The sequence below is a fragment of the Artibeus jamaicensis genome, unplaced genomic scaffold (assembly GCF_021234435.1).
Source record: "Artibeus jamaicensis isolate MK-2021 breed Jamaican fruit bat unplaced genomic scaffold, CSHL_Jam_final contig_76, whole genome shotgun sequence".
NCBI classification, from domain to species: domain Eukaryota; kingdom Metazoa; phylum Chordata; class Mammalia; order Chiroptera; family Phyllostomidae; genus Artibeus; species Artibeus jamaicensis.
Genome location: NW_026521954.1, coordinates 23744200 through 23772176, shown reverse-complemented (window position 1 = coordinate 23772176; position 27977 = coordinate 23744200). Strand labels below are relative to the sequence as shown.

Sequence of the window (27977 nt, the reverse complement as noted above, 5' to 3'; positions counted from 1 at the left end):
GTGGTTTGTGGGCCCTAAAAATAATAAATCAAGACGGTCTTGAGACATTTCAGCCCACGTGCAACATCGGACATGGATTGGGGCCGACTGGACTCCAAGGAGAAGCGGGTCATGGATCGGGCTTCTGCAAGTCCTCGTGTCCTGGGGAAAACTGTCCTGGGGTCAAAGCCGTAGCTTTTGCAGCTCCTGAGGGGAACACCTCCCCTACGTCCTTCCGCCTTTGAAAGGAAAAGGTAGTTTTTAAGAGGTTTGTGATCATAAATTTAAAACCATTCTTAATTTGGGGCAAGTGGGAAAAGAAGTTAGCTCTTAAAGAAAGCTCTTAAATGGAGCTGAGAAAGAGACACTGGGTGGCAGGTGGCCAAGGAGTCAGGGCAAGGCCACAGGGACACGGGCGAGGGCCAGGTGGGCACGGGGCGGGCGTGGGGCAGCCGGCACCTGGGGCCGGCAGGAGGCGGGCAGTGCACCGTCCTCACCTCAGCCGGCAAGAGCAGGGCCGGGGGCACAGAGCCCAGCCACCCCGCATTTGCCTGCTCGCCCCTTCTCACTTCCCCTCTAATGCCCGGCACAGGGTCTGGGGGCTCCAGGTGCAGCCGTGAACTCCAAAGCCATTGATTCTAAAATCGTGAGGTTGCTGGGGAAGCAGAGAGGGCTGTAGGGAGTAGAAACCAATAGGACATTTCCAGTTTTTTTTGCTTCAACTCCATGGCATGAAGCTTTCCTGTCAGCTACACAACAAACTCACGGCGGTGAACGCAAAGTAAGAGTGACTTGTGCGGATTCTGTTTCCCCCGATCTGAGAAGGCGCTGGGTCTCAGCCTCACAGCAAAGTGAGCCTTGTACCACGGGCCGCCACGGCCCACGTGGCTGTGTGTGCTCGGGCCCCTGTGGCCTCAACAGCACGCGTGGAAGTTCCCTCATCAGAGAATTCACGCCGCACCAAGCCGATGTCTGGAACACCAGCTGTTTCTGCAGGATGGCAATTATTCACAGCTGCCCACGCCGAGCCCACACGGATTGCAAGTCAAGTGAACGAAAATGCCTTTCTCCACATTAGGAGGCTCCGAAGCCATTTTCATAGACTGCCGAAACCTCCGTGAGAAGAAAGGACAAAAAGCTGCGAAGCCCTTTTCCACAGGCAGGCGCGTCACGGGGCTGGATGAAACCGGCTCTGCACTTTTGGAAACAAGGGAAGGAAAACTTCAGCCAGGGCAGGGGCTGCACTGCCTGTCCACTCTGCCCAGAGCACTGGGCCTTCAGGCACCTCCAGACCCATCTCCATGGCGACTGTGTACCGTGGTGACTCACTGCCGTGGCTGCTATCACAGATGACCGCAAATGTAGCAGCTTGATGAAACATCATTTTCTCTTATGGTTCTGGAGGTCAGAAGTCTGAGGTAGGTCTCCTCGGGGAAAACACTGAGGTGCTGGGGCTGGTATTCCTTCTGGGGGCTCCAGGGGGCGTCGTTCCTGGCTTCCTCCAGCGACTCCTGGCCTGCTGCCCCCCTCGGCCAGCGGTCCCGCAGTCCGCCCTCCAAGCTGGGGATCACACAAGCCTTTGCTTTTGTCCTCATATTTTTCCTGACTTCCAGGTCCTCTCCTCTCAACTTCACCTATAAGGGCCCCCGTGATTCACTGGGCCCCAGATAATTGAGGATATCCTCTCCGTCACAAGAGCCTTAACTTAATCACACCTGCAAAGCCTCTTTTTCGGTCTAAGGTGACACAGTCACAGCTTCCAGGAATGGGGACATTTGGAGGTGGGGGTGGGGATGGTCCTCTGCCTACCACAAATTAGCATGGTTACATCCATTTTAAAGGTGAGCAAATAAATTCAGACTCGTTGGGCAGTTTTCCTAGGGCCACTCAGCTGGTAAAAGGATGATTAGGATCTGAATGCAGAGCTGCCAGGCCCAGGAGCCAAAGCTCTTTCTCCCCAGCACATCATTCTGTTCAGATTCCTGGACTCACCTGAGTTTAATCTCAATTTTTCCAGGGATTAAGGTACGTGCTACCATTTCAAGGACTGTGTCCAAAATGGTCCTTAGACTAGACTATCATAGACTATTATATTATAGACTAGTCTGCCTCCCCAGCTCTTTTAAAAGATGAAGTAGGGAGGAGAACAGATGACTGGGGACAGGCTCACAGGGCCGTGGAACAGGCTGCCCAACGCACTTTCCTTCCCTTTGCCTGGCTAACTCCTGCTGGCCCTTCTGCTCCATTTCCTAGTCCCCTCCTCCAGGAAGCCCTCCTGGACACCCTCACAGGAGAGTTCATCCCCGTGTTGCCCGTGGTAGGTGTCTGTTTCTGGGTCTTTCTTTCTAGATCATGTCAAGTTCACTGGTGACGTCCTAGCATGAGCATGGCATGGGTGTGCCCCGGGTGCTGGTGGGGTGGATGAGTGCATGAATGAGTAAATGTCACCGGGGTGATGAAACCTTACTCCCCACAGTGAGGCTGTGGGCTCCACCTGAAGGCTCCTGAGCCTCCAGAACACACGTGATCCAAAGTGACCGTGACCCAGACTGGAAGGCGGCAGCAGGCAGACCCTCCAGAGGCTGGGATGCCCAGTCCTGGTTTTAGAAAGGTCCTCTTTCTCCCAGGAGTAAAATCCTAAAATGCAGACACCTTTGGAGTGACCAAGGGCACACTCCTTTAGCGGGGGCTGGTGGAGGGTCCCCACAGCCCTGTTTAATCCCTGGCACTGTTCTCTGGAATAATCCTCCGTTTACTTACAGAGAAGATGGAAGCCAAGGTCTCGATGCCGCCTGTGCTCAAGGTGATGTAGGGGATATTTTCCGGAGGAACCCCAGCTTTTCCAAAGATGCTGTCGGTGTAGAACCAAATCTATGACGCAGGGGAGAAGAAGAAGGGAGCAGGGTCAGTGGGGGGCATCCATGGCCTACGTGAAAACCAGGCCCACGGTGTTCTCCTGCAACGTGCAAATCCAGAGTCACAGGGTGGAGCCCCACGTGGTGTGTCCGAGCACACGACACTCAGACGCTGCCTGTCCCCACAGCCGACTTGGGGAGCAGACGCGATGTTTTTCCCCACCATGTGCTCATGCCTCGAGGTTCACAGACACATCCTAGTGGAGTTTGTGAGGTCATGTGGGGCACGCAGATTGGAAAGTGGCATCTGGGTGGGGAGAGAATGCTGTTTAGAAATGCCACGGCCCCTGGTCTAGAGGCCTGTGCACACACAGAGTCCCTACGTGGCTCTAGTGACTCCAAGTTTGGGCTTTAAGAAATGAACGTATTCTCCCTCTGCTTTCTCAGAATGGGGGTGGCAGAGGAGGTGGCTTTGAGACCCTGAAGCATGACCTTGACCTTAAAAAGAGGAGGAAGCAGCAGGACTTGTCCAAGGTCATGCTGTTGACCCAGGCCCCTCCTCATTCTGCACACCTTCATGAGTGGGGAGCTCACCCCCCGGAGGGCATTCCACTGTGCTTCTCCCGAGCCCCCAAATTCCCAGATTCTAATTTCTGGAGCCCTTGAGAGAGAGAGAGAAGGAGCAACTAAGCTCACCAGAGGGTTCGGGGGCTTTTGGGGAGGCCCCCTCTTCCCACGTCCTGCCTGTGTGAGCTCAGGCCCGTGAAACTTAGTCTTTCAACCTTGAGATTTCCTCAGGCCAAAGTTACCATTGAATCGAGCCCAGCCTGAAGCACTTTCATTTAACTCATCTCCAGGTCTCTTCCTCATGACTTCTTAATACCCATTTTATTAGCAAATAGGGCTTTTAAGTGTTTTAGGAACAAGTCATCGTAGTGACAGGCAGTATTCGTGAAGGGATAAGCCCACGAGCTGCTGCATGGAACACTTTGCATGAATTTTTTTTTTGCGCTAAGTTGTCCCATTTGACAGAAGAGAAAACTGAGGATCAGATGATGCCCAACGGCATAAGCTGGCAGAGGTGGCAGAGCTGGGACTGGGACCTGGGCCTGCGGGCCCTGAGCCACCCCACCCCACCCCACGCCTCCCCCTGGCTCCCCAACTTGGGCACTCACCGCATTGAGGCCGCAGAGCTGGTAGCAGGCCATGGTGACCACCACGGTGAGGACCTGCCAGCGGACGCAGGGGTTCCTCAGCAGCTCCCACACGGACACCGGGCGGATGTCCCTCTGCATGCGGCCCTCCTCCAGAACCTCCTCCATCTCTCGGGACACGTCCTCCTTGCCCAGGAACCTCTGGAAGGCTGCACACGGGGACAAGGAGAGACGTTCAGCAGAGATCGGGTCATTGGCTGGGTCTAACACGGGGCTCCTTAGAGAAGGTTCAGACACCAGACAGGCACTTTGTCAGAGAAGGAGGTGGCAGGGACCTTCAAAACCACGGAGTTTAAAAATAGGAACACAAACCCCAGCCCGTGGAGGGACCAGCCCATGGTCACCCAGTTGGCAGGGAGAAGAGTCAGGAGAGCCCCAGGATCTCCCAACTGCCCCCCCAGCAAATCTCAGTGTGCTGAGGGTTCAAGTCCTGTGTCTGCCTCTGGGTGGATAAACATTCTGGCCCATTCCTGCCTCCCGTGGCTGCAGTGGTAATGGCATGACTCACTGCCCACTGCACACACACACAGGAGCACCCCTGCTGGCCTGCGGGCTCGTCTTTCCTGGCTGTGTGCAGCCGGAGGTCAGATCTCCACTTGGCTGGGGTGCCCAGGAGCTGGTTCTATCAACAAAAGGAGGGCCCCAGGGCCTTTGCACATGATCCCTGAAATGCAGAGAGGCCTTGGGAAATGGTCCCAAGGAGCTAGCCTTCCCAGGACTCAAACCAACCCAGGTGGCTTATGCCTTTTCCACACCAACAGTGCAAACGTCCAGCCTCAGTGAACCTGTCCTTTTTACCAAGGCCTTTGCTGTGTGAACCCCCACGGGTGGGTGTGTGAAGGTGGGTGACTGATGAGGCCCCTGAGCTTATAGTAATCCGGGCATGGGAGAGGCCCTTAGAGGCAGATTCAGACACTCAGCGCTGTGTATTCACTCTCCTCCAGGGGCAGGCGGCTCTGGCCTCGGCTCCTGCGGACAGCCATTCCGGACACAGTGGGCGACGTCCTTAAAAACACTGCTCTGAGCCACAGGGCATGCAAACTTGCTCTTAAGTAGAAAAAAAAAAAGCCTTTAAACTTGCTCCAGATTCTCCAAGAAGCAAGCCCCGAAGGCTCTCTGTGTTATTTCCGGAAGTGTAGTAAAACCTGCTTCGGAATGTCTTTGTCAGCCATGATTTAATACTTCTCCTAGCGTTTATTAAGCATAAATGGGAGAAGCAGCTGAATGAGTAACATTTCCACATCATGCACTAAGCCGTTGTATTTCCAATCCTTCTGTCAAGTTTAAAATGCAACATTTATATGATAAAGTAATCTTAGAGGTTTGGGTCAGGAAAATATTTCTCTCTCCTCCCTGTCATACATACTTTCCATATAAAATAAGGAAACTTTATAACCTATTTTTTTCCCTTTTCACTTTGGCTGTTGGGAAGCTCTCAGCTAAATTTAATGCTCAGGTCTTAAAAGACCTTCCTAGAACAAAACTCTTTCTTCTTTCTCTTAAAAGTTATGATCTCTTCCTCCTTTAATGCATCAGTTTAATTTCCCGTTGTATATGTGTTTATAAAAATAGTTTGCTCTACTGGTCCCATTCCCCTTCTTATAAGAGTCCTACCCCTGGACGAGGAACTGGGTCTCGTGTGACGAGCATGGCAAACACGGAGGTGCGCACTCAGTCCCCTTCAGGAACGGACTCCCTGCGTGGCTGTGAGCACGGCAGTGTGGTTTACGGCTGGCATTCAGCTCTTGGCTTCGTGGGCAACCACCTCAACTTTGAAGCCCAGGCAGGGCTGGACTTGCATTTTTGGTTCACCCACAGACCATGAGTGAGAATGTTTCCTCCCTTCTTCAGGGGAGGGCCTGGAATCTGGGTGTGCAGCAGGGAGTCCATTCCCCAAAGGGCAGGAAACTGCAGGGAGGGGACAAAGCACAGTGTCGGGGTGTCCTGCCGCTGCCACTTCTCCTGTCATCACGGTGACTCTGCCAGCTCAGGGCAGGTGCTTATGCTGGTGTGTAAGGCTTGTGACACTTCCTGCCCAAGGCCAGGTCTTGTTCAGGGCCTGGCGGACAGCAGGTGCTCCAACCAGGTGGGGTCGGCGTAACTGGACCTTCCTCATACTTGCTGATGTTTCATCGGATGTGGGTAGGGTTGGTCTTGTTCTCCTTGGTCCTGAACTCAGGACCAAGGTCGGGAGCTGTGCCAGATGTCAGCTCTCCACCAGGAAGGATTGTCCGACTGATGTTTTCAAGGGTGGGTTGGGTGGTTTCACAAGCAGTGACTTCCCCATCCCTGGAGGTGTGCAAGGAGAGGCTTGATGACCACCTGTGGGAGATGTTGTGGGAGGGACCCTGGCATTGAACAGGAAGGTGGACAGTGAGGTCTCGAAAGCAAGTACAGAGGTCCAGGTGTGCAGGGTCCCTGGAACACGGGGACGGGGAGGGACGGCACGGATGGCAGTCGTAACCAGCTGTCCTTGGAGAGGGACAAAGCGACCTTAGAAAGCGACCCTGGCATAGGAGTCTGTCCTCTTTCGTGTACAAGTCATCCAGATAGCTCACCCCATCTCCCCCGGGGCCTCTCCTCCCAGCTCAGGCTCCCGCCCCCCGTGGCTCCCAGCTCATTCTTATTCCCGCTCACATTCCAGTCGGATTCCAGAGAACCGGAGAGAGGAAGGAGAACTGGCACTTCCCAGCTGGAAGGCAGACCCTCTGGGAGCCTGGTCAGCTCGGGCTGGGAAAGGGAGCCCTGATGTAATCAGGGTCTGTCCCAGTTAAAGACTCGCCTTTACTCAGGGGGAGAGGAGGCTAACACTTATTGTGGTGCCAGACGGGGGGCTAGGCGTCTTACAGACTTGACCACAATTCCTGGCACTGCGCAGTGGGTGGAGCCTTGGGGAGGTTGGGAAATGTGAGAACACAGAGAGAGCTGGAGGGTTGGGCCTCTTCCGGCGACCGACAACCCCTCGCTCTTTCTCAGCCACATTCCTTCTACTCCAGACCGTCTGCCACTGACCTTCAGCTCTTTCCCTGAAGCCTGACTTCTGGACAGTGGCTCCCCACAGGCCCATGGGAAGCCCCCAGGATGCTGCCCACGGACATCCCTCAGTGCATGAGGGTGGGAGGAGGAAAGTCACCCTCAGATTCCGTCCTTCTGTCACCTACTGGGTCCCCTGTGGGCTTCTGGGAGAAAGCGGGCTCCAGTCCTGTCCCCACCACCGAGCTCTGCAAATGTCCTGTAGGTGGGTAACTTTCTTCTGCTGAAGAAAGATTTATTGTTTCCTTTGTGTTTTCAAAGGGAGGCCTCAGGCAAGTCACGTCACCCCCGGGAGCCTCTGTGTCTCCATCTAAACAACGAAGGTGATGATCAAGTTCTGTCATTTCACACTCCATAAATGTCGTAAATGAGAAAATGTATCCAAACCACAAACTCACAGACAAACACAGGCAATTATTGACTTTCCATTATGCCGCTTGTTAGGTTGAAAATAGTTAGGTTGCATGGGTTTTTTAAAACGTCGCATGAATTATGTTAAACAAGATGATAGTTCTCAATGTTTCTTCTTGGAAGTGGACATGAGTGAAATTTAGATTAGAGGGACAGGATATGGATTGGAATATGGATGCAGTTCTCAGTAGTAATGACAGCGAATGATACTATGAAGCACAGACAGGCAGGCAGGCAGGCATATGAAGTTTCCGAGGGTCAGGAAGGTTAAGGGTCGCTTGAGGTCAGAGGGCAGAGCCGGGCCCCTCCGGCAGTGCTGGTGTTGCAGCTCCTCGCACCCCTAACCACGATGCTGTCCTGCGTGTCTCCTTTTCCCAGCTTGACGAACGGGAGTGGGTTCCGGCTCGGTTGCCTATCTCTAGGCAGAACAATCTTGCCTTTCTGGGTGCTGCAGAAGTACCTCTGATTTCCAAAAGCCGAGCTTTGCACCTGACCCTGCCTGTCATCGTTGAGGGAATTAGGAGAGCTACCCACAACGACTTCCGAGCCTCGTACTCCATCCCGGAGGGTGGGCACCCCGCCTCCCGCGTGGGGCTGTTCCCAGCCCTGCGTGGCGTGATGCTGGCACTCTCTCTGCTTGTAGATTCCCCTCCCTTGCACGTGGATGTGAAGACAGAAGAACTGGGCGGGGAGGGAGAGAGGCAGAGCAGAGGGGGAGCCACACAGACTGACACCACTGAGGAATCTGCGTTCTCACCTCTCTGTGGTTGGAACTACCCAACGAACAGACACCGCAGCCCAGAAGTGAGCAGACCTGGGTCTTATCCTGCTCTGTCCTGGCTTCCCCGGCTCCTAGAGTGACTTGTGTCCCCTCCTGGGCTGCCACAGCAGACTGTGGGGAAGATGGAGTGATTTACGGTGTCCTGAGGTGCCCAGCACCATGCCTGCAGAGAGGGGTAGCTCAGGTCCCTGCATGTCCCGCCACATGGACCCTGGGAAGATGCCAGAGCCTCCCGGCAAAGGCAAAGCACCCTACCTTTCTCTGCTCCCGCCTGGTCATGCTTCTCAAACAGCAGGTAGCGTGGGCTCTCGGGGAGAAAGGGCAGGCTCACCAGCTGGACCACAGCGGGGATGACAATCACTCCAAACAGGTACGGCCAGGTGCTCTCCTGCAGGGAGAAGAGGGGTCCCATGAGTGGGTGTGGCCTCCAGTCACTGCCTGGGAGCTGGGCCCAGACCACGCAGCTTCAGCTCTGCAGGAGGTCCCTCCTCTGCACCGTGGGACCCCCACCAACAAAGGCTGGGGCGGGGTCGGATACTGTTTAGCACCAGCCCCAGGTCTCTGGAATTCTCCACGAGGCCGTGGATCCTGTCAGGTGGCGACCTGTGGGGAGCTCTGAGAAGGAGTTCAGGGGGCCACAGGCTGATTCTGATTGATCCCACGACTCAAGGCACCAGGGCAAGCCTGGAGCGGCTTTGTCCTCCTGGGTGTGTGGCCTTGGAAACCACTCTCAAGGCCCACCGGTATCTCCATCTCTTTACCTGTGGTGTGGGGACAGCCCCAGTCACCTGTCAGGCTGTCCTGAGAATGGGATCAAGTCATGCTTTGATGGTGGGCCCTGGCGCACAGTAGGTGCACAGAGGAAACCATTGTTCATGCTAGTGCCACCACCTCGCCGCCTCCAAGGCCTGCGCTCTCCAGCCTGTCAGTGAATGGGGCAGGCAACACCGGCCTGGCTGCCAGGGCCTCGTGGCCAGGCCACCTCCAGAGCCATGTATCCTTCTGTCCCTGGGACTCAGGACGTCCTGTCTCCCGACTAACACTCACACCTACTCAGGCCACAGACTCAGAAGGCACCTAAACAATTGTTTTCCCCTGAGGCTGCCTTGAAGACAGAACAGTAAAGGTCAGGCAAGATTCAAAGTCTTTCTTTAAAATCCGTATGACATGACTTCAAGAATGATTGAATTTATTTTTGATTCCTTGGTTGATTCCTTGAAAGTTTGATTCAGCCTTCCTTGCTGGCAGACTGAGATCCTGGCTGACCGGATCAAGAGGTCCAAGTGCCCCCAGCCCCGGGCAGGCATCAGCACACACCACACATTACCCGAGAGGGCAGGAGGCTTGGGGGGCTTTGATGCGAGACCTTCCTTTGAGTGATGAGGTTAGGTCAGGAGAGGTGACCGGCCCAAAGCCACAGCACTGAGCACTGGGTGGCCCGAGTCTTGCCCACACTGCACACAGCATAGCAGGTGAGCGGGGGCTGGGGGAGTGGGCAGGGCAGGTGTCTGTTTGTGTTCTCAGAAGCAAAGCAGCATTAGGGAGCATCTTAAGGTCACAGACCCCGGTTGGATCTACAACGGTACAGAGACAAGACCTCTCAACACGAGAGTAAGAAGCTAGGAAATTTCCTGGGCAAGTGGAATGGGGAAACTGAGACAAGAACATCAAACAGAGCCACATGGTTTGAGCAATTCACAAGCAGCTGGTGAATCATAAGACCTATAAACCAGGGGTTTATAGTAGAGCCTCACCTGGCTGTAAACCACAGGTGTCCAGGGAAGAGAGGAATTCTAACGTAGATGCAATGGAGAGACAACACAAACCTAGGGAGGAAGCTTGGGAAGAAGCTGCCGATGCCCCTGTCAGCTCCCCCTCCCGAGAGAAACGGCACATCTGCGCCCCTGCTAGGAATTTTCCCTCCCAAATCCCCATGTTTCCCCATATAAACTTGCTTTTGAAAGCTCAAGGGAAGGCGGATGTTAGGGGTTTGCCAGCCTCCTGCTTAGACTGATGGCTTCTGCTATTAGTGAAGCGTGATTAGAATCCAGCCCCTGTCCCTGCCTTCTGGCTGGGCGGTAAAAGGCAGTGTGGACCCCAGACCCGGCTGCCCTCCGGTTTCACTCTGGCCTCGGTGCCTGGGAAAGACCAGCAGGTGAATGACCACTCGCCTCCACCGTCTCTAAGACAGGGTGATGTTTGGGGACAGCTGAAGTGGGACAGCGACCTCTAATGGCCACAGGAAAGAGGCGATGCCCAAGATATGCCCAGCACACCTTGCATGCAGTGAAGCTAAATGGAGCTAAGATTTTGGGAGTGGGTCCTAAATGCAAGGTATTGCCCTAAGAATTGTGTGTGTCACTGGTTGAATTCTCACAACGGTTCAGTGAGCTCTGCACATTTATCCTCATCTTACGGACCAAGATACAGAGGCACAGTGAGATTAAGGTGTCAGATTTTGTCCCAATAAGACTGGGTTTTGGCCATGGCTAGTGTGGCTCAGTGGATCGAATGCCGGCCTGTGAATCCAAAGGTCGCCAGTTCGATTCCCAGTCAGGGCACAGGCCTGGGTTGTGAGCCATGTTCCCAGTAGGGGACGTGTGAGAGGCAACCACACATTGATGTTTCTCTCCCTCTCTTTCTCCCTTTCTTCCCCTCTGTCTAAAAATAAATAAATAAACAAAATCGTTTTTAAAAGTATGATAATGCAGTACGATACTATTTTTCCCTGTTAAACATCAAAGAGTTAGTCAAACGGTTATGATGACAGCGCATGGTGACACTTGGCCCCCGCACACCGCTGGTGGGGAAGCTCGTCGAGGAAGCCCCTCGGCGTGGGAGGCCTCTGAGAACGTATGTAAAAGTCTTAAAGGAACTGGTGTTCTCACACCCATTGCTTCCTTTTCTTGGACCCTGAACTACACGAACAATGAGAGGTTTGAAAGACGACTTCTGTAGAAGACTGTTCACCCCTGGTTTGCAAATTGCCGTGTTTCCATAATACACATTGGAAACAATCCGAATGCTCAGCAATAAAAGAACAATGGAACATTATGGTAACTCATAAAAGAGAACACTGTACAATTATTTAAATTATCACGGCCAATAATTTTAATGACTGGCTCACAATACCGTGTTGCAAAATAATCACCAGAGTTATAAATAGAACGAACCCAGTGGTGCCTGTGTGTGTGTGCGCACAAGTTATATGCACAAAATGAAAAGGAATTTTAAAGCTGCTAGTGTTTACCCAGAAACGATGAGCTACAGAACCGTGAATGTTTTCATTTCCCGAATTCTTCCTTGTTGTGTGTGATGGGTGTACAATGGCAGCATCATAATCATAAAAATCGAGTGCGTAAAAGGAAGGAGCGAGAAGATTTACAGAACAGGCGTTTGTTTTGAGGTTTACCCGTGTTAGCGACAGACCAGAAGGAGCAGCGGCATTCAGTACCATGCACCTGCGAGGTGGGAGGTGACGTTAACGTATTTGAAGTGTGTGTCTGCGGAGAGTCTTCAGAGGCACCGGGAGGGGGTTCCGACTCGACGTCGGTGATTTTCACAGCAAAGCACAGCAGTGTTTCTGTCGTGACAGGTCGAAGAAGTGTGGAGACAAACCAGCCCATTAAAAGTGGCTGCCCCCCCCCAAAATGGCAGAATTTCAAGTGGCTTTGCTGCTTCTTCCTTTCTCCCTAATGTCCTCAGCTGAGCATGAAATATTGCTGTGGAGGGACAAAATGGACGTGTGTCAAGTATGAAGTGTGTCGCCGTCTGAAGGATGCTGAACGTCCTTCCAGGGTACACGGAACCACTCACTCATGACCCCGTGTCCCTCCCATGTCTTGTCCCCGTCTGCCCACAGTTTTTATCTAAGTTCCCTCTTTCTTTACCATTGCAGGAGAAATAGCTAGTTAGTATGTTTTTAAAAATAGCCTTTGGCTCTGGCTGGTGTAGCTCAGTGGATTGAGCGCGGGCCTGCAAACTGAAAGGTTGCTGGCTCAGTTCCCAGTCAGGGCACATTCCTGGGTTGTGGGCCAGGTCCCTAGTAGGGGGCACACAATTTTATATATTTAAAAATCTTTGAAAATATATACTTTGGAAGCATAAGGCGTCACTAAAATCCCACCCTCCACAGTATCCACGATGCATCTTGGATTCAAGTCACGACAGCACATGGATTCCGGCCCCTCTGTCCCTCCCCCGCCCCTGGCAGCCTGTTGGGACGCCTCTGCCGCCTCTGCACTTCAAAGCGACCACCTGCATCCACAACGCAGGGCAGGCTCCCTCTCTTTATCTTTTTTACAAGCCGGGTTTTTCTCTCTTTAATGTTTTTACAAGCTCAGTTGTCTCTGTCTTTGAAGGCAAATGAGAAAGAAGATTAATACAGAGAAAATGAAATTCTGACAGTGAAACAACCGTGGACCGCACTTGGCTGGAGCGTCACAAGTGCCCAAAGAGATGAATGGACATTTCCCATTTGATGTTCTTTCCTGGACCAGGGCCTGATGTCCCGGAGCGTGGACCAGAGAACCAGACGTTCACCGAGTTACTCACGTCCCCTCCTACCCAGTTCTCAGAGTATCCAAAAAACCCCAACCTGATGGGGCAAGACAGACCCTGGGAACCAGTGGCGCACCTTCCCAGCGGGCTCTGGTCAGGACGCAGACACGGGCACTGAGTCCCCTGGCCGGCGTCATGCTCAGGAGCCCTGTTTTTGCAGGGACGGAGTGCCCGCCCCGGAGAACCCCCCACACCAGAGTCCGGCAGTCAGCCCTGCCTTCCAGCCGCTCTGACTTGGGCAGTTTCCGTCAGGGGCCTTGTCATTCTACCGTCTGCCAAGCTGCCCCTTGCCTGCCAGGGAGGGCTCCCTCTCTTAGCATCTGGTCCCCCGTCCTCCCTGCATGACCTGCCACACATCAGAGGTCCCCGCCCGCAGACACTGCGTCCCATCACGCACTAAGCAATCTCCCCTGCCTGCCTCCACGCCCACCCCATTGCCCAAATCCAAGCTCCCAGCGTCTTTCCACTGGCGGAGTGTGACCTCCCAGGCTTGGCTGCACTTCCGACACCCAACTCAGTGATCGGCAAATGTGCTGAATGAGCGAATGCAGCGAGAACACAGAGGTACAGGGAAGACCTGGGAACTTGCATGGACTGAACTTGTTTGTCCCCTCCAAACATATGTGAAAATCCTAACCCTCGAGGTTACGAAATGAGCAGGGGGCCCTTTGGGAGGTGATTAGGTTATGAGGGTGGAGCCCTTGTGAATGGGACCAGTGACCTTATGAGAGGAGACACCAGAGGGATGATCTCTGTCGCCCCCAGGAGAGGACACGGAGAGAAGGTGGCTGTCTCTAGGTCAGGAAGGGGGCCCCCCAGGAACCTGGCCTGCGGGCACGCCCATCCCTGCCTTCCAGCTCCAGGATTCTGAGGATTGAACTTCTGTTGTCTGTAAACTCCCCAGTCTGCGGGATGTGTTGCAGCTCCCTGAAGCAGCTAAGACAGAATCCCAACAGCAGAAATGACCTGGTATCGGTTTAGAAAAGCGGACTCGGATGCGTGACGAGCAACTGGAACCTACCTCCAAAAGGAAAAAGCGAAACCTCTATCGGAACAGATGTCTACTTGCTTTCTAGCCCCTGGAGGACAATAGTGCTGTTCATTTAAGATATATTTTTATCTCCAGGGAGCCGAGGCTGTCATTGTTATATTGTGGGGTTCTTTTGTCACACACATAATATTTAAGATGCTTAGAATTTTAAAATAGCTTCGAAAACAAAAGGCAAGGAGTCTCTTCAGAACGAGCCTCACTTCGCCGGGGGGACGTTTCCAACATGCTGGCGTTCGTTATGGAAACTGAGATGCAGGCGATGGCCGCAGAGGTGAAGCGGGAGTTGTTTTTGTTTTTTGTCAACAAGAAAACAAACGGCGGCCATAAAATGTCGAAGCGTCTGTGACAAAAGATCAGAAGCAGACCCCTCCGAGGTGAAGCGGATCGGAGGAAACACAAAGAAGCCACACCTTGTGCTGTGAGACCGTTCGCTCTCGGGTGGTGAAAACGGCAAAGCCGTGTGTAACGTGTGTGTGTTGTCACAGTGAACACAGTCAGCAGAGCATCCCAGACAGTTGAAGGACAAGTGCCAACCAGGTCCCATCACCCATCCTGCCTCCGTGCGGCCACCGTGCCGGATCCCTCCGTTTGGACAAGCTTCCCTGAGTGAGGCAGGTGCCGCTCTAGGATTTCTCAGCTCAGGAATGAAGGGGACCTGAGTCCCTGTTACCTAGGCTTTCCCTGCGATCCTGTGATTTATAACAAGAAACATATACTTGGTCTTCTATTTCTGGCACGGAACTTCTAAAACTGAAGGAATTTCCTAAGTGAGAGGAACAATAAAGGTGTCTCGATATTTATAACAACCCCCATCCATCCACACCTGAGTTTAGTTAATGAGGTGACTCTTGGAAAGCACCTAAGGGTGAGAGCTGGTGGCCAAGGGAGACAAGCCTGGCTTAGGGGGTCGGGATTTTCAGCGGCCCCTGCCTGACCTCCGGGCTGTGATTTAATTAACCGGGTCTGTGTGATAAATGCTCCATAGAAGGCCAGGGACTGGCGAGCGCCCACAGGGCAGGGGCGCGTCCCTTGTGCTCTGTTCTAGTACATTTGACATTCGACCTTCGCTCAGGGTCCTCTCCTCCCTCCTTCCTGGCCCACAGGTGTAGGTGGGGAGGGAGAGTGTCCGCATCCCTGCAAGGCGTCCAGCTGTTCTCCTTCCCTCATCCCCCCAGACACTCCGGCAGCAGGCCCTGGACTCACCCGCCCGGCCTCTCTATCCCCAGGCTGCTGCCTCAGTTCCCCCTCCACGCCCCAATCACAACAGCCTCCTGCCGGGCCCTTTCCTGCCCTCCCACCCTTCCACTCCCTCCCCCAAAGCCTCCTGTAACTCGGGTCGGTCACTCACCTGCTCTAGTGCCACCTGCCCGGGGCCCCCTGTTCCCCAGGACAGTGTTGGGGCAGCTCAGTGAACGGGGCCTCGTGTCATGCTCCCCACACAGGCCCGAGCTCCCCACTCAAGCTCCCCACTTGGGGCTCGTCTCTCGGCCCCAAGCCACTCTCTGGTCCCTCACCAGGCTGTGCCCCATCTCACGACTGTTCCCGATCTCAGCCTTTCCTTCCCTTGTGCTCTTTCTCTGCAATGTCTTCTCTCCAAACCCCATCATTACCCGCCTCACTTCTGCCCACCCTTCAGGGCTCAGTTTTGAGGCCACTTCTTCCGGGAAGCCTTCCTTGTCCCCAAACCTGAGGGAGGCTCTCCTTGCCAAGGCCCCACAACGAGTGAAGTGTTGGACTGGGGTTCAGAGTCAGGCCTTTCTGCTTTCAAAACAGAAAGCCCCAAACAGAAGATGGCCATTGCCTACTCAGGTAGGAAAGGAAGGCTCAAGAGTGAGATAGAGCTGAGCAAAACATCTTAGGAAGGTGCCCGACATCCATAAAATGAAAACAGCAAGTTGAGGGGCGATGCACCTGGCGTGATGCTGTTCCCAAACTGTACAGGCTTGTACGGCTTTGCAAAAGTGTAAATGAATTCTAGCTGAGCTGTTAGCAATAGCTGTGGGGTGGGTGCATTTGAACATTCTGTAAGGTTAGAATTTGTTAGGGTTCTTTATAACCTAAAAAAGATAATCAAACCCGAAGTATTCAACAGTAACTTTTCTGCAATAATAAGTGAAAGGCTTGAATGTTCAGGAATTCCAAGGCACAGGTCCAAGCTTTTGGAGGAAGGGCTCACCTCTGACTGCCCTTTGTCCCACAGGGACATGGGGACCCAAGATGGTGACATGAAATGAGAACAGCCATGGCGGGCTGGAGAGCCACGCTTACCTGGCCCAGCAGCTCAGGCAAGCCCAGCAGCTGTCCGGCGAAGACGCCAATGCAGATGAAGATGGCAGTCACCTGTCCCAGAGAGCCACGGATCTCCTTGGGCGAGATCTCGCTCAGGTACATGGGGAGCACGCTGAGGGCAATGCCTGCGGAGGAAGCATGGCAGTGACAAGAGTCATCTTCTCCGAGGGAGGAGCACTCGGGGCAGGGAGGAAGCTGCCTCTCCTTAAGGAAGACTCTGGTCATGGCGCCTCCCTCTGTTTGACAAAGATGGGGCGGTAGCCACAGCCCCATTCCCAGCACTCAGCACAAACCGCCGGTGCTTCAGCACGCACTGTGTCATTCAGTCCACGAGGTGTGGCTGGGAGGTGGGTCCCACAGAGGAGGAAACAGCTGATGATGGCAGTGCCGGTGCTGCCGGTGGTGGTGCTGGTGATGGTAGTGCTGTGGTGGTGGTGGTGATGGTGGTTGTGATGGTGACGGTGATATGGTGGTGATGATGGTGAGGACGGTGATATGGTGGTGATGATAGTGATGGTGATGGTGGTGATATGGTGGTGATGATGGTGATGATAGTGATGGTGATGGTGGTGATGGTAGTGATGGTGATATGGTGGTGATGATGGTGATGGTGGTGATATGGTGGTGATGGTAGTGATGGTGATGACGGTGGTGATGGTGATGCCTGTTTGGTGTCAGTGTTCTTTCTTTAGAGAAGCCATGTAGGCCTTGAATTTCCTTTGTTGAAAGGTTTTAAATGACATGTTCAACTAATTTAATTAGTTGAGGGACTATTTGGATATCCTATTTTCTCTTCTGTCAGTATTGGTGTTTTTTTTTCCTTTTTAAACATTTGTACATTTTATCTAAAATTTTCAAATATATTGCATGAATGTGTTCACGTCTCTGAACCTCAGTGTCCTCATGTAAAATGACAAACAGCTCCTGGGAACTCAGGAACATGTCCCCGCCCACCCCAGACCTGGAGAAGCCTCACCTCCGTCTACGCCCATGACAAAGCGGCCCACGACGAGCATTTCGAAGGCTCCCGCCCAGAGGGCACAGGTCATCAGCAATGCGGCAGCAACCGCAAAGAGGTTGTTGGCCAGCAGCGTGTGCTTCCTGGAAGAGAAGGGGGTTCGATGAGGAGGCCCAACCACGAGGCTGTCACTGGCCTGTCCAACCAGGAGCAGGGTCCCCCGTGGCCCCCACAGCCACCTCTGGCTGTGTGATTCTGAGTGAGGTACTTGCTCCCTCTGGGAGCACAGCGGGGGGTGATCGCCATGACCATGGACTGCTCTGCACAGGACTGTCATCACTGTTTCATGAACACGTCCCTGAAACTTCAGGTTTAGAAGCGTGACTTGTGTGGAGGTCCGGGACCTGGTTCCCACACCAGCTCCCTCTTTTAGGAGCTGGACGACTTTGCAAAATGATCACAGTAGCTCACATGTATGGGACTCTTGCTCTGTGACTGACCTTATATACTCTTTACATGGGTAGCTCATCCATGGCTTGAAATGACCCTATCGGGTAGGGAATAGTCCTATTCCTGTTTTACAGAGAAGTTAACCAGGGGACAAATTAGAAACTTGTTTGCGGTCACATGACTAGTGAGTCAAGGAGCTGGGGAAACATCTTAGCCTCTCGCAGGGTATTTTTTCCCCCAAAGACTCAATGAGTTAACAGACATTAAATTGTTTTATAAATTGTAAGAAGCTCAAGATTGAAGAGGGGACTTTGTTGTTGCTTTTAGGAGTTAGAGCTCCTCCTACTTTGTCTTCCCACTTCCTATTCCGCTGGGCGTGGAAGCAATCCAAGAGGCCCTTCCCATGTTCCTTCTGCACGCACGGGCCCGCCTCTGTGCCCAGACACTCCGCTGCCCTTGACCCAAGCGCGGGCCCTCCCCACTCCTCTCCGAGGGCAAGCCCTCCAGGTGCCTGCTAGCTGGCCACCTGCTGCCAGCCACTCAGGGATATTGCTTCATCGAGTTTCACCTCTTGGTCCTGACTATCCATTTTTCTCTCTCTGCTGGAACATCTCATTCACGTGCTGCCGTAGCTCCTATCTTGAAAGAAAGCACAAGAACAGTGCTCCTGGGCCTCCAGCTTCTTCCACGTACCATCGTCTCTGCCCCCCCACGTGGAACTCCTCAAAAGGAGCATCTCACTGATTGTCTCCACTTCTTCATCTCTCCTTCTCTCTCACACCCACTCCGATGCTTGTCCCCTCTGTGGTGCCCTTGAAACGACTGTTGACCTGGCACCCAGCAACCTCCATGATGCTGAATCCATCACCGGAGCTCACGTCTCGCCTGTTTTCTAGGCAGTGTTGGGCACAGTGGATTGCCACCTCCTTCTTTCTCTCGATTTCCAGATCACACCCAGTGTTGGGTCCGTGCCCATCTCGTTGGCCGATATTTACCATCTTCCTAACCCTCCAGAGAGCGGAGAACGCAATCTGCGGCAGCTTGTTGGGATGACAGTGAACTTGAACTGGGCACTGACTCTGCATCAGTCCCTGAGACGAACCCTTTACATACACACAGCAGTCCTGTGACTCAGTCTTCATTTTCCTGTGAGCCAGGGGATGCCTGGAGACTTTGAGACACACATCCTCACTCCACAAGCTGTGAGTATAGAGACTCAGGCCTGAGCCTGTGGCCAGCATCTGTGTAGCCACATAGATGGTCATCATCCTCTCTCTTACTAAAGCCATGTAAGCAGAGGACAAATGGCCCCACATGAGGGACTGGGACTCAAAAGCAATCTTCTAAGTCCAGGATTCCCCAAGCTGGAGAGTCCAGGAGACCAAGATCCTGCTTCCCCGAGACCAGATAATGGGATGGCTCATATCCAGAGATGGTCCCCAGCCCTTGTGCACCCTGTCCGCATCCCTCTCCTGAAGCCCAGGTGAGTTTGACATGCCCTACCTGGATTGGCCACCTGGTGGACCTACCTGTGACTGCACCTGCCTGGCTCCCAGGGTGCCCAGCTCCAGCTGAACCTCTCTCCCAGCCCCTTCCACTGGCCCTGACCCAGCCATGCATGTCAAGTCCAGCCTTTCCCTCCTCCCCGACGGCCCCCAGCGGGGACTGATAATGAGGTCTCCAGAAGCATTGCAATTGGCACCATGTGGCGTCAGGAGTGTGGGCTCGTGGCTGAGCAGACCCAGACCCGAGCTGCAGGCTGGCTGTGTCTGCGGAACCTGGGCCACCCTGCTGGTCCTTGGACCCGTCTCCTGTGGACAACTTCCCGGCCTTTTGGCTTAGATCAAGTATAAAATCTCTCCAGGTGAACTAAGTAGCATTTGCTGTCTGCTGGGATCCTGACTATAACCAGACATATCATGAACACTATGGAGAGAATCTGCAAACAGAGACAGACTCACTGACCTCCCCAGAAACTTTCCAATCAGCTTCACCAGTAACGTCCCCACGAGTCCTCCGATGGCGAATATCGACACGGTCACTGACCAGAGCAGAGTCAAAGTGTCCGGGTCTATCGGCTGTCCGAGCCTTCTTTCCCATGTCTCGTTGTAAAAGGCCTTGATGTGCTGCAAACAGATGGTAAATCAGGTTATTGTCAACTGTTGCAGGAAGCCGGCTGGTCTGGAAACAAAACAGCTGGGGCAGGACGTGTTCTCCCTGCTCGGACCACGCTAAGTTCCATTCGAGCTACATTTCATCGTCTGCTCCTAGCTGCGTTTATGGATGGGCCCTGTTTTTTCACCCCATTTTGCAGATAGAGAAACTGAGGCTCCAAGAGACAAAGTGACTTGCAGAGTTAGTGGCAAACCTGGGACACAGACTCAGATCTGACTCCAAACCAAGAGTGGGTGCGATGCCCAGGCTTCTCCAACATCGGTGCCCAGGAGAAAGTCCTGGGAAGGGTGTTAAAGATGTGCACGCCTAACACAAGAGAATACCTGTCCAGGTGGCAGGCCAGGACACAAAATCAGAAAACACTAAGTGTGAAAGAAAAACAAAGTGGTCATCTGCATTTCATCAAAACTAAAGACTGAGAAAACATATTTGCAACACATATATTACAAAGGACTGGCATTCACAATCTATGAATAACTCACGTGAGCCAATAAGAAAACACACGACCCAATTTAAAGGGAGCACAAGACTCAAACAGACTCCAGAGAAAATCCAAGTGACAAGTGAGCTAATGACATGATGCCCAACATCATTCATGAGTCAACAGGGCAGTGCAAATAACTGTGAGATACCCCTCCACACCCATCAGACCCTCATCTCTATCAGTTTAATGCAGTGCATTTGGAAAGGGGACCAGGTGACTGGGATGTGAACCAAAAGCTGAGGTCATGATGCTCCCCTAAGGGCTCCATCCCCGAGATGCTCATAGTCACCCACTGCTACCCAGCATGGGCCCACAAAGCTCTCCAGAGCCAGCATATGATGCTGGAAAATCATAGGTTCAAGTTGCAAAGACCTGGGCATGAGTCCCAGCATCATGATTTGCTCATCATTTAAAACTGTGGGATCCTGGTCTCCTTATCCACAACATGGGAGCCACCACACTGATGTCTCGGGGCCGTTCTGAGGCCCAGACAGGAGCCTAGCACTGGGGGGAGGGTTCCCACAGCCCCAGAAGCCCGAGACCTGCGCGTCTGGCGAGGCACCCAGGGACCCGCCAGCAGCATGTGCCCTCCTGCACTGGCAGTGGGACTTCAGTTTGTCCAGCCACCCTGGAAACCAGTTTGATGGCACCCCTAATCTATTGATTGTCCCACCTGTAATATCCATTTCTAGAAACTTCCTCTAAAAACCTCTTTGCCTCCTGGCCTGGGATTTGTCTGTGCAAATGCCCTCTGCGGTGCTGCACACAGCCACGGGGGCTGCCATGACCGCCGACTGCCCCCCTCACTGCGCTGTCAGCCGCTGGTGTTAACACTGACCCTTGGTTTTCATGTTCTCCGGTGGCATCTGTCATCTTTTTGGCTGCCCGGAGTCAGAAGCCCCCGTCCCATTCGGGAGTCATTCCTGCCTTACAAGCCCAGTGGGAAACAGGGCCCACTCATCACTGCGGAGGTTGGAAATGCCAGACACCTGCCCTCCCGGCATCACTTGTAGCTAGGGAGTAGACACGTGATTAGGACTCAGCCAATCAGAGGCCTGGACTTTGCAAGAGGCTCCTGAAGCTAAGGAATGGGACCAGGAAGGCTCTACCCTTAGCGGAATCTCCCTGGCAAAAGTGGCTTTGGGGTGGTGGCAGGGGCCCCATGGGAGCTGAGATATTATTCCAGGGGCAGTAGATGGCAGAGGTGGCTGCAGGGGACCCCCAGGCCCAGCTCTGGTGTGCTTTGAGGTGTTGTCCCAGGCTGCAGAGCTCCCGGGCCTGGCTGGCCAGCCCTCCCATGGACCCTGCAAGTGGCTCATTACTTTTTCAACACCTCTTTTTTTTTTTTGCTTCAATCAGACGAAATGGTCGTTGTCACTTACAACTGCTGAAACTCTGCCAGAACATTTGCACTCTCCCGTTTGATCCCCACGACAACCCTAGTGGGGGAGGCCTTCATTTTCAGAGGAGGGAAGCAAGGGTGTTGTCAGTCGCTCAGTCACACGGCTGAGGTGGTGGAGGAGGATTTGTGGGACATCAGCCTGACCTCAGAGCCCAAACACACCCAACCACTGGTGGCCTCTTTGTTGCACAGCGAAGGTGTGGGAGGGAAGCACTGAGTCCGATGCACACTCATTGATTCAACAGTAGCCTCAGTGAAGCCCTCGCTGGGGGCTAGACACCCTGTGGCCCTGATGAGTGCGGCAGCCACAACCCTCCAGGAGCCCAGAGTAGAGCCGGAGAAACTGTGATAATTTCCAAGCTGAAGGGATGGAGGGGTCCCCGGAAGGCAGGGGTGCAGGAGGCCCCGGGGGCAACAGCAAGTGTTTATGGGGCCGAGCCCCTTTGGAGAAGCTGGAAGGAGTACCCAGGACTTCATAGGCACCCCTCCTTCTCGCTGTCCAATAAACAGGGGACCCCCATGCATAGAAGGAGGTTCTTGGATGTGCCCTTGGCCCCTAAAGCTGTCCTGCATGGATTCAAGCAAGTGCAGCTGCCTTGCGGATCCCCACCCCAGAGGCTCTCATTACACACAGGCAGCCGTGACCAGTTTTCTGGAGTTCATGTGCAGAGACTAAGAAGATGCTGTTTGGAAGGAAGCTCACTCTTTTTCTTTCCATGCACTCAGGAGGCTGGAGAGAAAGGGGGCAACTTTCTACCGCTCACTGTCCGTGTTGCTGAGGGGTGTCCGCAGAGAGCGGGGCAGTCTGGGAGAGAGGCAGGCCTGCCTGTGCACGGGCAGGAGCACCTTTCTCCACGGCTCCCTGACAGCTGGTTTCTAAGGGATGCCTTTGGTGATTAAATGTCTGTCTTCACCCGTGCAAATCCAGCCAACACCTCAGTGCAAGGCAGCCCGGAGGCTTACGTGGCCTCAGGAGTGTCCAGCCGCAGCTGGGTCCAGGGGTTCCTGAAAGGTGGGTAAGGCGTCGGTGATGGGTAACAGACAACAACACGCCTCAAAGGACAGTGAAGCTCTGTTCCATTTATTGCAAGTACAAGCAGGTTTTTATATTTCCTTTTTTGGTGGTGATTAACATTTGCAGCATAGCATGAGCAGTTAAGCAGAAAAAATCAATACAAAGGTAATCAGGAAAAGTACAAAAGTTCCCATAGATTCAGTTCTATTAAACAAAGATTATTTTGACCAGCAGAGCCATAAATCAGACAATTAGAAGTAGCTGTATGTACAGAATTTGAATGTCTTAATGTTTATTAAAGTTTCTCAGAATTTGTCATGGGGTAAAAGGATACGCTAGATTGAGTAGAGGTAATAGGAAATTTATTATAAGGCCTTTGTGATGTCTAACTTAGCTATTTATCTTTCTGTCTAAAATGTTTCTCTGTGTACTATAAACTCTAACTCTTTAGTAACTGTTTCTACATGTTTAGTTTGTAATAACTAGCCAGCTTTTGTTATTTCTTTGCCTAATTGATATATATTCTTATTCAAGGTAAAGGAGGGGCTGTTACTTCAACAACTTCTAAACATTCAGGGACTATTTCACTAGAGGGAACTTTGTTCTCTGGTCAAGAAATTGTTTTGTACAACTTCATAGGAATTGTGCAAATCAATGAACCTTAAATACAGGTGTCTAACAATCCCACCACCTTTTGATCACCCAAACAAACATGTAAGGAGAGACAGACAGGAAATCCAGCCACAGTTGCCTCTGCCTTGCAGATGCATTTCAACCGTCCCGACCATATCCCTGGGCTCTGTATAGTTTCTACTCGTTTCCTTGGAAGACCCTTTGTATCTGTGGGTAGGGAACAGTCGTGGGAAAGTCTTTCTGATCTGTTCTTCCCTCAACTGTTGGCAGCGCAACCTGTGTTTGCAACGATAATCTGGTTCTTTATTAACTGGCCTTAACTGTTGACTTAAGAGATCTAACTTGTTTTTCTTATTTCTGGTACACCATGGCGGTCCTGATCGCTTTAAGTTGCTCAAACCAGGGTCATTTATACAACTTGACATGTTTTCCCTTATGGTTAACAATTATATCTCCCTGGCCGTCGTACTCCCCTGTACAAGGGAGAGGGGAGTCTGTGGGGATTTTTCCACCCTTTCAGGCAGTTCCGTGGGGAATGCTAATGTTTTCCCCTGAACTGTCCTTTCCCCTTGGGTGATTTTCACAGGAATAAGTAAGTGCAGTACAATGCCTATATTCAGTAGCAAGAATAAAATAATTAAAATAAAACAGCCAATTGTTAACCCATTTTGGATGCCATGTTCTCTTCCGGGGAGACGAATTCCTTGAACTCGAGTCCTCCATGCCCGGACCTTGTCAGACAACATGGTTGGAAGAGGACGTGGCACAGGAGCCCGGAGATGAAGGCTGTTCTGCTATTTGTACAAAAACCCACCGAGTTCGAGATTCGTGGACCTAATACCTGTGGACGTCGACTTGTAGTGCACGGCTCATAACAGCTACTTAAATAAGCATTTGTGCTTTAATCGAATCTCTGCTCTGAGTTACTCACAGTATAATAACGGAAATAGGTAACCCATACATCTTATTTATACACTAAGTCCTCACTTAGCATCATCAATAGTGTCTATGACTTACAGCAAAATGACAACCAATAAAATCAGTTGACCTCAGTCTCATGGATAAAAACAAGAGTCAAGCTCCTACGGTACCTCATCGATGGTGTAAGGCAAGGACGGTGAGCGAAACGACATCTGTGGAAGGCCTGCTGGCCTCGCTAACCGCGAGGACCACCTCATTCACGGATTCCACGGTTGACCTCCCTGTACTCGGCCTCCAGGAGGCCCATGCTGGGTCTTTCTAGCAGCTCTGCATCCTGCTTCCTTACCTCCTGTTCCCAGCCTGTCTCAGGACACAAGCTCTGCAGCCCCTGTTCTCAAGGAGCCTGGGACCTAGTGGAGACCACAGCAGGGGAAACACTCAACAAGAACACTGGTGGAAGGTGCTGGGGAAGGCTGCGGAAACCCAGCCTGGAACCCAGGTCGGGGGAGCCAGAAGGGCAGGCGGGGTGGACCTGGGTGGGCCCAGGGTGGACGAGAGCGGTCAGAGCTCTCAAAGGCTCAGAGCTGGAAGCCACGTGCTGCTGTGGAGGAACCACAGATGATGCGGCGGCGTTGGGGGCTGGCCCAGCGGTGGGTGGGAGAAAGGCCGGAGAGCGAGGCTGGGGCTGGTCGGAACCGGCCTGCGTTTAACCTGGGGGTGCTGGGGAGTGATCGGCGGATCCGTGCTCGGAATCCAGGGATGGGATGTGCGGGTTGGATCACTGTAGGTGCTGTGTGGAGGCTACACAAGGAGGTTCAGACTGGGGCCTCTGGACCAGTCAGGAGACTCTTCTGATTGGTCAGGTAGGATGAGGTGGATGGAATCTTTGAATGAATTCACCAAGAAATATTTATATTTTCGTAAGTACTGACTGGAGCTCAAATTGCCAAGCAGTGAATAAGAAGCTACATGGTGAGAGGACAAGAGGCTGAGCCAAGAGCCAAGAGTCCTGGGTGCAAGGCTTGCTCATGCCCAGAGTCTGTCTGTGACCTCCAGCAAGTAAGTCTCTCTGCCTCTGAGGCCAGGCTCTCTGTGGGGCAGGGCCCTGTGAATCTACTGTATTCAACTCTCTTCTCTGCCACTTCCCTGCTGGGTGACCTTGAGTGCGTTACTCAGCCTCTCTGGGCCTCAGGTTCCTCATGTGTGAAATCCTTTCCCTCCTTAAAGAGTGCCCGCACGGATTTCACGTGGGGACGAGCAGAGCTCAGTGCGGGTCCACACAAACCTCACAATGAGACTCGGAAGTCGGGGCGGCTGGTGGTGGTGTTGATGTCACTATGTCTGTACAATAAGGGTCCCAGACCTGTTCCGTTCTCGGGCCTATGGATCCATGAATGATTTGCTGCCGCCTCCCAGCCAGTGACTCAGAGGCCAGGCTCCTCGCCACACGCTGGACTTCAATCTGCCATCAGGCAGAGTTGCTCAGAGCACTTCCAAGGGATGACAGCAAAGTGCCAGACAGTGGGAGGTAGATGACCGCGTGGCCTGCTTTCCGGTCTTCCTGTTCCCCACTGATTCACACAGAGCCTGCCAGGACTCCGCCTACAGTCCCCACAGGAGAGCTGTACAAACGCACGAAAACAGAGCATGTCTTTGGAGGGGCTGGAGTACACGGCCCCGCCTGTCACCAGCACAGGGCCTGAGGGGTCGGTGAGGATGGGCCACACCTCGGACCGCCCAGCCACAGCGAGTGGAACAGTGTGGCTGGCCCTTACGAAAGTGCCAGCCGCCAGACCAGGCTCTTTGAGGGAAGGACCACACAAGGACAAAATTCCTTAAGCCCAGCACTGCCAGCTAATGTCACCTGCATGGCAGAGCGAAGGCCTCCCGTGCAGAGCCGCGGACATAGCTGGCCCAGGGCTGCTGTCCTCTGAAAGGCCGGTTTGCACGGCAGCCCTGGCCTGGCTGCAGGGAACATTGACGTAAATGATGAACTTGGATGTATTGAGACGGGTTCATCGATTGTAACAAACGCACAGCCCCAGCGGGGGACGTGGACAAAGGAGGCTCTGTGTGCAGATGCCCCGGGGGACAATACACAGGAAATCTGTACTTTCTGTTCAGTTTGGCTGTGAACCAAAACCTGCTCTAGCAAATAAAGTTTCCTTAGGCTTAAAACCCTTTAGAAACAGTGGCAGAATTGGCCCTTGCTCATGTTCCCACAGTTGTTGTCCAAACCATTATTTATCCGCCCACGTCTTTCTATTCCAGGTTCACGTTTCATGTCGGGCTGCCGGTGCAAAGGTTCCCCACCCTCCGCTGGAGTTTCAGCCGAACTGGCACAATGAAGCAAGAGTGTACGTTCCCAGCCTCTTTTAAAGACAAATATGGAGCAATCAGATCTCCATCTTAAGATGACATCCCAATGACAAAACCGAAGCCACGGACAGCTGTGAGCATCAGGAGACACCGTTTCGACCCTCTGGTTTTCAAACTGTGTTTAGCATCGGAATCAGCTTTCCAAATGAACTTGCACAGTTAACAGTAACAAAAGATGTCCTTCTGCCCTGCGCTCTCCAAAACGCGTCCCACGCCCCAGCCGTGTCACACCTGCATTTCTTCAGCGTCCCTGCGCCTGGTTCCTCTGTCAGGCCTCTGTGCCTTCGCTCCACCCTCAAGACACAGCTGGGCCTCACCTCTGGGAAATCTTTCCTTGCGCCCCATGCACCTCACCCCAAGGTGGAGGCGGGTCCAGTAGAAGCCAGCACCCCCAGGAATGGGCAGTGCCTCAACCTAATAACCCAGACAGGTGAGAGCCAAACCTTCACCTGCAAACCAGCAGGGCAGTGGTGGGGGGAGCGGGTGGGCCGCTGGAGGAATTGTACCGAGAGACGCGATTCCAGAGAAAACAAAAGCCAACAGTGGATCTTAACCAACACGTTCTCAAGTGACCTCTAGCTCTGGTGAAAAGACATGCACACGGACAGAACGAATCAGGAAAGTGTTCCTGCCTCTGGCCCCTCTGTGGGTCCTCGGACTCCGAGCTCCGTGCCCTAGACTAAGACCCTTGGGATCTCCCCTGGCAACTCCGGAGGCCTCCTCCTCTTCCTACTCTCCAGCCTCCAGGAACCGACACTTCCCCTGCCCTGGATGCCCCTGCTCCTGTATTTTCCACCTTCAAAGGCGGGGACTGGTGTCCTCTCTGCCCCTCCCCTCCCTCAGCCACCCCCAGGGTCTGGCGCAGAACCTGCCCCACAAAGGTTTGCACTATCCGCTACCAGCCAGCACCAGGTGCCCCCTGCCCAGCACATCCATGGCTGTGGGCACTCACCTGCGTCGGGGCATTCACCACGGAGAGGTTGTACCCGTAGAGGAAGGAGGAGCCGAAGGCGCCCACGAGCGAGGCCACGATGAGCCAGCAGGACCAGCCCTGGAAAGGAAAGACGGCAGGTCAGACCTGGCAGTCAGCTGTTGCAGCTGAATGTGGCCAGTTTCCGACCACACAGGAGCACAAAGCAAAGCCAGGCTGAGCTGCCGGCAGTAGCCCCTGGCCTGTAGAAGAGCTACAGGCCAGGCCTTGTTCTAAGCACTGTCTGGGTATCACGTTGTAGAATTCACACATCAGTGCTACTCTGTCCTGATTTCACAGGTGAGAAGACAGAGGCACAGAGCTGCCCCCGGTGGTCCGGCTCCAGCCCCAACACCCACTGAGCCCACGGCCTCTCTCCTCCTGCCTCTGTATCTGGACGGGGGTCTCAGGCCCTGA

The 27977-nt window shown here is 53.3% G+C and overlaps 1 protein-coding gene across 4 annotated transcripts in view; it reads right to left on the bottom strand.

Annotated features, from left to right (window-relative positions):
* SLC2A9 (solute carrier family 2 member 9) overlaps nucleotides 1-27977 on the bottom strand; it is a 73161-nt gene that overhangs the window by 19932 nt on the left and 25252 nt on the right. For all 4 annotated transcript variants that reach the window (XM_053672374.1, XM_053672375.1, XM_037126808.2 and 1 more), the window contains 7 exons: nucleotides 27543-27641; nucleotides 19547-19707; nucleotides 17150-17274; nucleotides 16153-16298; nucleotides 8529-8661; nucleotides 4010-4197; nucleotides 2740-2850 (listed from right to left, as the gene is read on the bottom strand). In XM_053672374.1, coding sequence (XP_053528349.1) covers nucleotides 2740-2850; nucleotides 4010-4197; nucleotides 8529-8661; nucleotides 16153-16298; nucleotides 17150-17274; nucleotides 19547-19707; nucleotides 27543-27641 — 963 coding nt within the window. The remainder of the gene's footprint in view (nucleotides 1-2739; nucleotides 2851-4009; nucleotides 4198-8528; nucleotides 8662-16152; nucleotides 16299-17149; nucleotides 17275-19546; nucleotides 19708-27542; nucleotides 27642-27977) is intronic.